Genomic DNA, 13,074 nt, shown 5'->3' with positions numbered 1-13,074 from the left:
TTAGCTAAAAAACAAAACACACACACAAAAAAGAAAAACCAAACAGAAGTGCTCTGTTCAAGATTGCTCACTTTACAGTTTAAAGAGAGCAGCAATTGCAAACACCTTGTGCCCACAATTTAAAGACAGGAAAACTGACTCGGGTGCAGTCAGACTCTGCTTCAAAGTTAAACAATTTGCCAGGTAAGCAGCATCATACATTAGCCTAGCTGGGAATACCCCAGGAAATCAAAATGGCAAAGAACCCTCACTGAAAAGTAAATCATGAAAATGGCTGAAAATTCAAAGCTCCGAGTTCAGAAAGTCCTCTGTAGGATTGACATTAAGTATATGCCATTCCAGTGGAGTTAATATAACTTTGAAGTAATCTGATATGTGGTTTCGAAGCACTGACGAACGAGGCATGTGTTGAGACTGAAGCATGCACTCAAGATTTTAGGCAACACAGGTTCAGCACAGTCTTGTTGTTCCATTTTTGGAAAGTCATTAGCACGATGGGATGTCTATGGTGAGAATTCCTGGCTATGAACTCAGCACAAATAAGCGCTTTTCTCTTCTGGAGGGGGCTGCTGGTTTGGGAAACTCAGACCTTCAACAACAGAAAAAATGCTCAAGCATGACAGTTCATGTGAGGTTACAATGTCAGGTAAAAAGCTCGCAAGTTAGTGTCAACAGAACACAACTGAACAGAACTTGAACAGAATTGTTCAAGGACCTGTCATTTAATTGTTTTATCCTGAGTGTGCTTACAAGAATGCCACTAATCGCCAGGGATGTTACAACGTGTTAAGAACCGTTTTCTTTTAAGAAAGATGACAACCAACCGTCCAAAACTGATGGCAGTATCCAGGGGTTGGTGACATTTGCCAGGGTCTTCTGAACAAAACTTAGAAACTTGGAAAGCTGAGGGATGGCTGTGGGGTATTTCCTGCTCGGAAACACCAGGGGCAGCATTTGCTGCAGATTGAGCGAGCGGGGCTCGCAGCACGGCCTCTCGCCTCGAGAAGGAGAGATCAAACCACAAACTGAACTCTCAAGATGCTGCTTGGCAAAAAGCGGATCTTAAACGTCTCAAGTTAAAATGAAAAAATATCTTTGTTTGGAAAGATCACTCTCTGAGTTCTACGAAATCTTGTGAGAGAGAGAGAGAGAGAGAGAGAGAGAATTCCTCAACTGTCTTGGTAGCTTTCTGAGTAGCACCATGGATTTCATATTCCCACAGCCACTTTGAAAACCCCAGCCAAGCCGTCATTTAAAACACTCTTGCTTATTCTCCATGAGATTCATGTGTTAATGTTACATGTGTGTTCTGTGACTGACCCCCTTGAACACAGCAATGACATCTGAGCTGTAAAGAACAAAAAACAGCCCAATCAGGGCCGGAAGCAAAGGAAACATTGTCTACTATTTTACAAACATTATAATTTCATTTTATTTTACAGCTGTGCCAACCCACTGTTTTCAGCAGATGCAAGCTACTGTTACATATCAAATAATAACTCGCTCTTCCTCAGTTGTTCAAGGTTAACAACAACAACAACAACAAAATCTCTTTTTCCTGTTAGCAATAATGCCTTCCTCTGAAGGCAGCACAACCGCAAACCCTCTCCCCCAGACCTTATCCCTCAGCAAAGTCTCAAAGCATTTGCTGAGACAAACACGGGTCTGAATGTGCTGGAGGCTCTGGCTGGTTCTCACCAAGCCAGAACCAGAAACCTACATCCTGCAATAAACCTTCATGTTTGTTGCCACATGAAGGAGATGGGGGTCATGAAATTGAGGGCTTTTATATTTACCGTATGTCTAATGCTGCATATCTTTTATATTCTGGGGGATTTTCCAGGAATGTGTCACTTCATCACTGTCATTCAAAGTATTTATTTTCATGACCTTGGAAGGGGATAAAAACACCTGAGAGGGTTATTGTCAGCTCCTCCTCATCCTCAGCTTAATGGTCTCAGTATGTTGAGATGAAATTTGTGTATTTTTCTGACTGGACCCGTTGCAGAACTGAAAGAGATAATGCACCCATCTACTAAGGGCTGTGCAGTCCCAAAAAACCTTGGAGGTTTTCCATCAGGGATGTGTCTCTGCGTGCTTGGGGGCCATTTTTATTCCCAGAGGTATTTGGGAATTTGGCTAATACAGCCACAGTAGTACAACAGCATATTTCTTTAATAAAGCCGGCCAGCTCCCAGCTATTTCTGCATCCTCCTTTACAGCTCACCTACAACAACACGCAGAACCTGACGGCTGCCAGTTGCAGCAAGGCCAGTTCCAGAGTCCAGATCTCGCAGTCTAAAATTGCCCTGCTCTAAACAGGGGAGCCGGGCGAGAGAAGCACTAAGCCTGCGGCTTTCCCGGGGAGGAACCACAAGGCAGGCGCTACGTGACTTGCCCCGGACACCCAAGAAGCTCCTGTCAGCGCGCGGAGCTCCCACATCCCGAGCCTGACCTCGCGTCGTGCGCTCGTCCCGTGCATGCGAGCGCCCCAGAACGCGCTGCTTATTTTTATACCGTCTGTTCCAGAGAAATCCAGCTGGTAAAGGAGCGCAGCGCCGTGATTTATTTGAGAACTCCCTCGTACTCGCCTGAAGGTCTCGCCGCCGGGGGAGGAGGGAGAGCGCGGGAGGCTGCTGCGCTCCTCGGCAGCTGCTGCGCGCCCGGCCCGGCACCCAGGTAGAGGGCGAGGAGGGGAGCGGGGATTTCCTCGGCTTCCTCCCATGCACATACCTCCCGGGGAGCGGCAGCGGCCCCGAATCCCCTCGGCGGCCGCTGGGAGGCTCCGCTCCTCGCCCCGGCCTCCCGGGCGCCGCGTCCCCGGCCGCGCTCCCTGCCGGTGACACCCGCCTCCCGCCCCCGCTCCGCTCCGCTCCGCGCCGCGCCGCGCCGCACGGAGGGGCCGCGGGCAGCTCCGGCACCGGCCGCGCCGACAGCCCGCCGGCAAACACCCGCCCGCCGGCGCGGGCATGGGATATACAAAAACACAAAGGAAAAGTGGCTGCTGGACTGTTCTGGGGGCAAAATGCTGGAAGTTTGTAAGTGCAACTCTCCGTTTGTAATTACCGTCTGAAGAGGGGCTGGGTTGCTCGTTTGGGGGTTTTTTCCCTCTTCCCCTTCTCCCCCCTTCTCCGTGATTTTCTTGAAACTGTACTTGAAACTGTTCAATATCTGGGAGTAAAAGGGAAAGTACGCGAGAGGAGTTATTTGCCTGTGTGCGTAGCTTGCTGCTTATTACTAAGGGGGGAGATGAGCACTGAAAGCAATACGGATTTATCCAGTTGCTGAATTAAGCGAAGGCGAAGCGTGGTTTGGAAATCCGCTGACTGACATTGTTCCGGACCGGGGGATCTGTCTCTCTGATTTTTAGAGGAACTACAGTTTAGCGGCAGCCAGCCGGACACAGTCACCACGCCGCAGAGTGGCCAGCAACGAGCGGGCGAGAGAAACGAGAAAGCACAAAGACTGAACTAACCCGACCCTCCTCCTCTTTCTCCTCCTTCCCCGGCTCTTTATTTGCACATTTACTAAAGACTTAAAAGAGAAACAAAAAAAAAAGAAGAGAGACCCCAACAAACCCACTCCAGCTAACCTACGAGATTTTCAGTCCGCCGGGGGTTTCTCCGCGCCGCTGACAACGGCAATGCCTTAAATTTTCACTTCAAGGAATAACACCTCCCGCTCCCCCGAAATAAAATAAACCAAATAAACCTGCCAAGTCTCACTCATTCCCGAGGGAGAGCTCCTTCGTCCAGGGATTCATTTTGAAGGCAGCGGCTCGCTTTATTTGGCTTTTTTTTTTTTTTTTTTTTTCCCCCGTTCTCCTCCCCCGGCGGAGCCCCCCCGTCCCTCCTCACCGGGCGCCCCTCGGCCGGGGCTGCCCGGCCCCGACCCCCGCCCCTCCCGCCGGCCGATGCTGGCGCAGCCCTAGCGACCCCCTCCCGCCCCCCGATCTGTCAAGCCCCCGCGGGGCCGTCACCGCCCGGGGGCCGGGCGGGGGTGGGCTGGGGGCGCGGGGCTGACCGCCCTCCGCCCCGTCGCCAGCCCCCGGGCTCGGGCTCCCGCCGCTGCCCCCGCCTCCCCCCCCATCCCCCCCGCCCTCCTCCATGCGGCAGTGAGGACCGACCCATCCGGAGGGCCAGGACCGGCAGCCAGCGATGGGCGACACGGCTCCCCCCCAGGCCGCGGGGCTGGGGGCCGGGCTGCTGGGGGGGGGCCCGGCGGCGCCCCGGGTGCACAGCGCCATCGTGGAGCGGCTGCGGGCCCGCATCGCCGTCTGCCGCCAGCACCACCTCAGCTGCGAGGGGCGCTACGAGCGGGGCCGCGCCGAGAGCTCCGACCGCGAGCGGGAGAGCACCTTGCAGCTCCTCCACCTCGTGCAGCAGGGGCAGGGCGCCCGCAAGGCCGGCAAGCACCCCAAGGCGGCCGCCGCCCCCGCCGCCGCCGCTGCCGCCGGCGCGGCGCCCCCGGACTACCACCAGCACCTCCTCGGCAACGGCGGCATCAACGGGGAGCAGCCGGCGGGGGAGCAGCGCGCCTCGGCGCTCCTGGCGGTAAGTCACAGCGCCCGCTGCCGGCGGGGAGGCGCCGCGCCGAGCCCCCGCTCGCTCCTCGGGGCGCCCGCCCTCCCGTGCCGTCCCGCGGGCCCGGGGGTGTCCGTGGGCTCGGGGGTGTCTGTGGGTCTAGAGGTGTCCGTGGGCTCGGGGGTGTCCGTGGGCCCGGGGGTACCCGTGGGCTCGACCCCCTGCGCCGCGGGGCGGTCCCTGACGGGTGCTGGACCCGCGGCGGCATCGAGTGTGTGAGGAGAGGCGGGCAGGCGCCGAGCTCGGGGGGCTGAGGACGTGTGTGTGCTCTTTGAAGGGGTTTTGGGACTGCTTGGGTTGTTGTTTTGGAGTTGTTTTGGGGTTTTTTACATCATGCTGTGCGCCTGAAAACGAGCCTTGCTCCTCTGCCATCGCGCCCTGCCCGGGCGGTGACAGCGACATCCCTGAGGAGGGCACCGGCAGCCGACGCTGTCAGCGCGTCCCCGAGCAGGGGTGAAAAGTAGCGCTCGACTATCACCCGCGCTCAGAACGGTCCCCCCGTCCCACTCCATCCCGTTCGCCAGGGCTTCAGGCGCCTATTTTAGCTTATTTCGCGGCCGTGACCCTGGAACTCGGACAGTGCCGACGGCTGGGGCAGCTCCGAGCGCCGGCCTCGCCAGCGATGCTCAGGTTGTTATTGTCACCGCGAGTGTTTCGCGGAGCAGAGTTACGAGAGTTTTCCAGGCACTGCCGCTCCGTAAATGATACGCTGACCTTTTCAACTGGAAATTGCTCTGAACATGTCAAGGAGGCGAAGCCTTGTCTCCTGTTACTTTATTACGAGCAGTCAGTGCACCACGCTTTTGAAGGCGTATGCTCCGCTGCGCTGCCTCCCAACTCTTAATTCTCGGCACACATGCGAAACACTGAGAGAGAGGAGGGACTGCATCCTGATAGGCCCGCGGCTGCTCTTGGAGCAGCTGAAAATAGATCGTTCCCTCTGCTCCAGACATCAAACTTATCTTTCTTAGTGTCTGACGTATGCTAAAACGGGACCTTTGTGGTCGTTTCTCCCTTCTCACCCGTGCGCTGCGTGGATCGACGTTTGGGGCTGCGTTACTCAGCATCATTCGTGAGGGTGATGATGTAAGCGTTAAATGCGATAACATTGTGTCCGAGGGGAGTTCAGGCGCTTCCACCTGACTCAGTGTTCAGATTAAATCTCCCCACATTCCTCGTCACAATCAAGAAAACCATTATCTTATTTTCCCAGTGTGTATTAATGTAATGCTTTACACTTGCCTTATGGGAAAGAAAAAAAAAAGAAAAGGCTTTTGCCTAATAGTGTATGTCCTAGAAAAAGTCATTTTCTGAAATCAGGCAACAGGCCTATGTGGGGTATTTTGTTTTGTTTTGTTTGTTTGTTTTGAATTTGGGGTTTTTTTGTTTTGTTTTTTTTTTGCTAGTTGTTACTATTATTATGAAATAGCTGGAGACAGCTGTTTGGAAATGCTAAATGAAACAACTCCCAAGAAAATACTGAAAGATTTTCATCTTTTAAGTGCAGAGAGGTTGTCCTTGTTTCTGAAATACCACTAATGGCAATTAGCCTGCTGCTTGCTGGAGATGCTGTGCACAGCCCTTATTCTATGTTTCATTTGCATTACCTCCCAGAAAACTCAACATATGTGTCCTTGAGAAAGCAAAAGGTCTGATAAAGTCCCCATTATTTTTGCATGCTAGCCTTCGGTAATCCTGCTGACAAGGTGTGTGACTTCAGTGAGCATGACATTTGGGGCCCTGAACCATGTTTTGACACCGAGTAAATGCTGGCTCATGAAACAGCATTGTTCTAATGGTGTCACTGCACATCCTCCCACTCTATGCTTGGCACTGACATTCCTCATTTGCTGCTCTGATTAAGAAACAGAAAGGCATTGGTTCGAAGTCACATCTCTGTATCACGGAGATACACCTTCTCTTTACCAAGAGCTTCTTAGAACCTTGTTGCAAATATTGACAAGGAATAGCACAACACACGGTGTCTGAGTAGGGTGGATTCAAGTGGCTGAGGGTCATGCAGCTTTGAGATATTACTGCTTTGTGTTCCTGTTCTTGAAAATTCAGAAGGCAGGAGTGCACCAGGAAAGAACAGAGTCTTGCTTTTCCTCCAGCCATAGCTGGAAAATGATCTCTGCCAGTTATTCCAAGGGTACTTGAAGAGGAAGGATGAAGTAGACTAAGCCTGTTGTCCTGTACATCATAAATGGATGGGAAGAGAACGATCTCTAAGCAGAATTATCCTCTATGGAGTGATTCTCAAGAGGATATCCAGTGGAAGCCTTATATGCACTATTCCTCTAATTCTAGATTTATTCTTTACAGCAGATGTGAGGTGCACAGGAACAAGGGGCAGCTCTGAGTTTCAGTTGTGACAGATACAGCTCTGGCTCAGGGAAGCACTGAGTCCGTGTGACGGGACACATACCTGACTCCAAGGGAAATGTAAAGCTCCACGTGCCTTGCTGTAGGTCCACCAGTATAAAATAAGACCCTACAGCTCCACACAGATAAGTGCAAAGGCAGTCATAACTCTCACTGGGGAGTTCTGGCTACGAGGACGCTCTTTGTCTGCAAAACCCAGCTGGGTTGTTTCCTCTGCTTTGCAGGTCCCACTGCTCTTGTTACACACGCGCCTGCCGTGTTTAGTGGCATTGGATGGGTCATTTACACAGTTGGACTCAAAAGTAAATATTTGACACTTGGTAACATTTGAAACAATGTTTCCTTGAACATATCAAAGAGCTTGAAGTGATTATCTGACATTGTTGATACTATTATTTGATAATTATCTTTTCCCAGTGGGCAGTTTAAAACTGGCAGAGGAGAGAGTTTTCAGAGGAGTTCGGTTTGGCCTTAATTTAACAGTGTTACTTTGATTTTTGAGAAAGTATCTTTGGCAACAGCATTTTCTAATTGGAGACTGGGGCTCAGATTTTTTTAGCTGGACCAATGGATGTGGGTGTGTGTGAATGAGAAATTTATTCCTCAGGACGCAGCTAGGGAAGCTTTTGTACTTTCTGCCTTCCTGCATTTCCCAAGAGCTGACATTTGTTTATTTATATGGTGTTGTTACTTTTCGTGGTGCAGAGTGGAACAGATAATATATTCTGTCTTTCTTTTACACATACATCTATATGTATGTATATGCCCTCCAGCACTTAGCTGTTTATACTATTTATGTTATATGTAAACAGTTAGCTCTGGAGGGCATTCCTCAGTGGCTTAAGCACTGAACTGGTAATACCAAAGCTCTTGCATTGCCGTTTCAAGTCTCCGGCAGCCAATTCATTCCATCTTCCTTCTGACACAGCCTGAGCGCTGCTCATTTTGCTCTGTGGGAGCTAGGAACTCTGTCTCATGGGCATTAGTGTATTATTCTGGATAGGTTCTTTCACTGCAGCCATCACCCTGATGGCTCTGAGTGTGTTAAGCGATGTTTGTCATCAGTCACAGGTGACTTGTTCTACTTTCACCTATCTCACGGTTGTGCTGAATTTATCATTATAAGAATTCATTTAAAGTAACAATTAAATACATTAATATTTTCTGTACTTGAAAAAGTGACTGGGAAAGTGGTCTGCTCCCCAGATGTAGTCTGCAAGCAGGTCAATAAAGGAAAAATAATTCCATAAAAGTAATGTATCCAAGGAAGAGGGGAATGTGTTAATTCCTCCTGCTCCCCTAAATTCTCATCAACAGCTAGCTGTACAAATCTAGAAGAGTCAATGGGTTTGTACCAGTTCCCAGAGGACTTCGGTGAAAAATAGGGTTGCCTGACTGATACCAAGAGCCAAGACTGACTTGTAAAACCTCGATTTAGGCACTTATTTTATGTGGAGATCCTGAATTAATTTCCTGAGGACATTTCTTTTTAATGATCCACACTATGTTTGCTGAGGTTTGGCCTCCTCTGTGCTAGTGTTAAAGATCCTTGAGTATTTTAAAAAGAACGATTGTGCTCTGGTATCTTTGCCCAAGCTGATACTTACCCCCATCTCCCAAGTTCTTTGTTTTGTTTGCTGGTTGGCGGACAGGATACCCTGCAGAAATACCTGCATGTTTTTGTTGTGGATGTACATAACATTTGGAAGTGTTCTGAAGCAAGCAGGATAAGGATAAGCTATGGGGTGAAGTGACATTATGGTATGGTGAGGACAGGTGAATTAAACCACAAATCATTCTGCAAAGCTAGAGTGCAATCTTTTGACTGATACAAAGTTTGGTGCCAAAGCAACGGAAATGTTCTGTTTGTGAGGTAAAGGACTGCTGTCTGCTCCTTGGGCTTCTGCAGGAGCAAAGCTGTGTCCTGATAATCACAATTTATGTAGCTGAGTCAGGTAAAAAGAGTAAGTCACATTGCCTGTGTGGGTGGAAAACACTGATCTGCTGTTATGGGCCCTCTGGCCTTCTGCAAGCCATTTGGTTAGGATGGACAGGGGTGCCATTTTAAAATCTTTGTTCCCCTACACTGTGAGAACATTTTCCAGACCATAATCAAGAAGACTCCCTGGAAGCTGCATAGAAGCTGTTTTTAATGAGAATTTCAACAAGTGAATTTGTTAAATATGTAGGAGCCTTTCCAGGCATAGCTCTCCCATCAAATCACTTGGTCCCTTTAAAGATTTTAAAGCTTTGAATACATTTAATGAAAGTCTCCATTCTGAAACTGTTTGACAGACTATTTCCACCACCAACATTTCTGTAGGCAGTGAGTAGAGGAACAGTGTCTCTGCGTGGACTAGATGTGCTGTCCAAGGCCAACCCGTGGGCTTATTAATGTCTGTGGCTGTTATGGCACGTCCTCTGACAGTGTTCTTGCATCTCCTGCAGTACTCAAATTGAGTCCCTGTTCTGTAGCACCACAAAGTGATATTCAGCTTCTCCTTGTTCTGCTTTGAATAGTGTGACTCCAGCAAAAATGTAAGCTGGATATCTGAACCTTAGAAAGGTATGTCTGAGTCAGAGAAGCTGTTTTGCCAAAACTTTGACTCTCATCACTGTTAGTACTTCTCTCTTCGCAAAGGACACTCCCTGCAGAAGGAGTATGTGGGGTTCAGTTAGGTTGCAGGGACCAAAAAGAGCCCCAGCAGCTAGGTTCGTCAGCAGGCTAAGAAAGCCCCTAGTTCCTCTGTTCCTCTTCCTAACTGCTGTCAACAGCCCCTTCTACCAAGATATTGTCTTCAGAGGCCAGACTGCTTTTCTTATGAAGTCTGCTGCCTTATGAAACTTTACCACTATCTCATTATTGGAAAATAATTGCTCCATCCAGGTCCCTTTGACAATTTTGGGAAGGATGGTATTTCCATTGCTTCATTTATATTGCATTCCCTATATGGTGTAGGAGGAACTGGAAGCTGGCAAGCTGCTCCAGCTAACAAAGCCCTGCCAGCTCTGCCAGAAAGTGTCTCTGTGGTCTTGCAAATGTCTCTTGCTGTGCTGCTATTTCTCTTCTATGCTTTAGCTTCTCTGGTGGTACAGTCTTACTAGCACGTGGGACCTTGGGTTCTGCTGAAGGCTCAACTCTACATAACAATGACCTGACACCATCACATCCTGGAATCTAAGCAGGTGATTAAAGCAACCACTATGTAACACCTTAGAGGGCACATGGTCAGCTGCATGGTGCCTCGAAGAGCTTTGGCCACCTGGCTGCTCTGAAGAAAAGAACAAGGTCTTTGGTGTTTGACCTCTCTCCAATGTCTGCATGTCAGTATTCCCCTGTATAAATTCCCATTGGTGGTACTCCCAGCAGGAATGATGGGAGTGATGAGGCTGATGGGATTCTTGACTGGTCTGCATTTTCCACAAATCTTAATCACTGTCAGTAGACCTGAAAAGGGTCTTACCTGTATCATGCTGCTTCAATTTGGAATGGCTTTGAGCAGTGAAAGAGGCAGTGGTCTTGGCTGCAGAAAAGAAGGAGTTGGTGCTGAGTGAGATTTAGATCAAATTTTCAACTTAGCAGTACTAAGCTACAGATTTTTTTTCTGTGCTTTTTTTTCTTCTAAATGAAAGCATAAAGTATTTATGCCCTAGATTCCCATTGGAAAGCTCCCTATAGTCACTTGAGAATCAACTTGTAAATTTGTTATACCTTGTCGGGTTCTTCCAAAGTATTTTTAGATGCAGGTAATCAGTCTGTAATTGTACTGTAGTGCCAGCACAAATACTTAAACCAAAACACCAGCAACTCTCAAGCAACAGGTTTTAGGTGAGCATGCTGTAAACAAAAGTCCAAGTGTTTCCACTCCGACTCTAGGATCTATTCCACAGATTACTCCTGTTATTTCACTTCCAAGAACCTCAGTTTCTTCTATGAAAGATACTATTTATCACTTCTGTAAAGTGAATTGAGATGTGATGATAAGTTTTATGGCTCAGAAGCCAAATTCATTGTTGATGGAGCCTAAGACAAAGAGTTTTGAATGTTTGCTTTGACAAAGCCTTTGGATCTTCAAATCAAGCCTTTGACCCACAGATCTGAGTATTGGAAATACAAACCTGAATGTATCTTTTACAGAATCACATGTCCAGACGAAGATTTTCATGGCACCATGTTGTCAATATTCACAATAAAAGTGCAAGATGTAGCAGGGGCACTTCTTTTTGGAGAGAAAAACTTTTTTTTACTTTCTCTTCATAATCATTAATGTGCATGCTTTATATTTACTTGCTCCTGATTCTGCATCAATTTGTGCTCAAATTCATTTCCCAATCATGTCATCTGTGCTCAAATTTCATGTACTTGATGCTTCAGCAAACTGGGAGCAGAGTGGGACTGGAACTGAGAGTATATGCACAAGTCACCAGCTCTCTCTAAGGCTGCAGCTGCTCCCCAGTGAAAGCAGGTGAAAGCTACCTTGCCCTGCATGTGTTGCCTCCCATCTGGTAGTAATAGAGGATGTTTCACATTTATGGTTCAGGATGAGAAACACCCTGAGAAATATTGCTTAATTGAATAATTTACACAAAATTCCAACACAGTAACTGAAAAATTATGATTTATTTTAGTTTTAATTTGAAAACACCTCACGCCTGTGGTTTCATCTACAGGTGTTGGCATTTCCCTGGAGAAATTCCTTGTATTCAGAAATGGCTCCTGTAGCTATTTTTATCTGTATCACTCAGTTATAATTCTGATCTGCTTGCAAACCCAGCTGAATCGAGGTGGAGAGAAATTAGTACCAATTAGGAATCAATGTGAAAGTGCTTCTGACAAGTAAGGATGTAGATCTTGCAAACCCATTTACTGCTGCTACCTGAGCCTGAAGCTCTCTGAAAGACTTGGTAAGATCCTGGACTAGCAGATGAAACCCCAAGAGGGTTCATGGTGGCCACTCTGTTTTGAAACAAAGCATGCTATTGTGCAAGAGTCATCCTGGTGGTACCCTGGCTTTATTGTAGCTCTCTGCAGCCACCTCCCTAGAGTAGGTGTTATACAAACACCCAGTGAGAACTGTGCCCTTCCCTGCTTAGTTCAGTGCCTCAAGAGACAAGATAGACAAAGAATGGAAGGAGGAACAGAAGCACAGAAAGGTCAAGTGTCTTGCCCAAGGCCAAACAGCAGGTCAGTGGCAGAGCTGGGAATGGAGCCCAGATTTCCTGACTCCTAGTCCAGCACTCTATTAATCATCTCTGCTTTGTGTTCCATGGCCTGTTACTGATCATAGGAAATGTGAGGATGACTTTCTGGCAGCTTCAGAATTGCTTCTCAGTTTTGGAAACTATTGATCATCAGCACGTTATTGAGATAAAGGGGTCATGCTCTGGACTCTTATACATGTATATGCACTAGAGGATTCAGAGCTAAGTATTCTAGGTATCAATTTCAATCCAGGACACTGAAAAGTCATATTTCATAATCCCAAATGTTTCTTCTAAGTCAAAATTTTAAAGTCTTTTTTTCCCTCCTACATTATGAACAAAGTGGTTTGTTTTTTAGAATTACCCATCACAGTTGAACTTTATATTGATGCTTGTCCTATAAATTATTTCTTCTTTGAAAATGAGTTACAACAGTTATTTAGTTAGCAAGGCTTTTCTTCTCAATGGAATTTACCTATGAAACAGTCAGAAAACCAGTAAGTCAACAGTCCTGAGACACTAGGGATCCTTACTTATCTTAATTCCTCACTTCATAGGATGTATTCAGTTTCCAAAGCCTTTCAGTGGATTATCTTGATCACAAGGTTAATTATACCTGTGAGATTTTTTTCCCTCTGAAAAATTTTGACTTGAGGCAAAACTCTGGCTACTGTGGTAATGACTTACTGAGAGTCTCTTGTAAACAATAGTATAATCACTTTCTTATAGTCATGGCAACAGTGTTTAAGCAATGAGTTTACTGAACATAATGTGCACTGTCTCCACTGAATAGTATTATTGCAGCACTGAAGTGTATGCTGCTCATTTTCAGAAGACTCAGAGACATAAATTATTCAGCAAAACAACACTGCTCCAGAAAGCATCTTTGAAATCGTTGCATTCT

The 13,074-nt window shown here is 47.5% G+C and overlaps 1 protein-coding gene and 1 long non-coding RNA gene across 2 annotated transcripts in view; both read left to right on the top strand.

The window, feature by feature from the left end:
* The first annotated feature begins 2,864 nt into the window (after positions 1-2,864).
* Positions 2,865-3,710, top strand: LOC148224746 (uncharacterized). Its single transcript, XR_015801327.1, has 2 exons — positions 2,865-3,038; positions 3,371-3,710. It is a non-coding gene; the product is annotated as an uncharacterized LOC148224746 (long non-coding RNA).
* A 434-nt stretch (positions 3,711-4,144) lies between these two features.
* Positions 4,145-13,074, top strand: part of MAML2 (mastermind like transcriptional coactivator 2) — a 210,563-nt gene continuing 201,633 nt past the window's right edge. The window contains exon 1 of the mRNA XM_088159399.1: positions 4,145-4,553. Within this exon, the coding sequence (XP_088015525.1) occupies positions 4,158-4,553 (396 nt within the window). The 5' untranslated portion in view covers positions 4,145-4,157. The remainder of the gene's footprint in view (positions 4,554-13,074) is intronic.

Source organism: Sturnus vulgaris, chromosome 2 (genome assembly GCF_052056855.1).
Source record: "Sturnus vulgaris isolate bStuVul1 chromosome 2, bStuVul1.hap1, whole genome shotgun sequence".
In the NCBI taxonomy this organism is placed as follows: Eukaryota; Metazoa; Chordata; class Aves; order Passeriformes; family Sturnidae; genus Sturnus; species Sturnus vulgaris.
The sequence above is the reverse complement of the archived record's forward strand: the minus strand, read 5'-3'. Positions and strand labels throughout refer to the sequence as shown.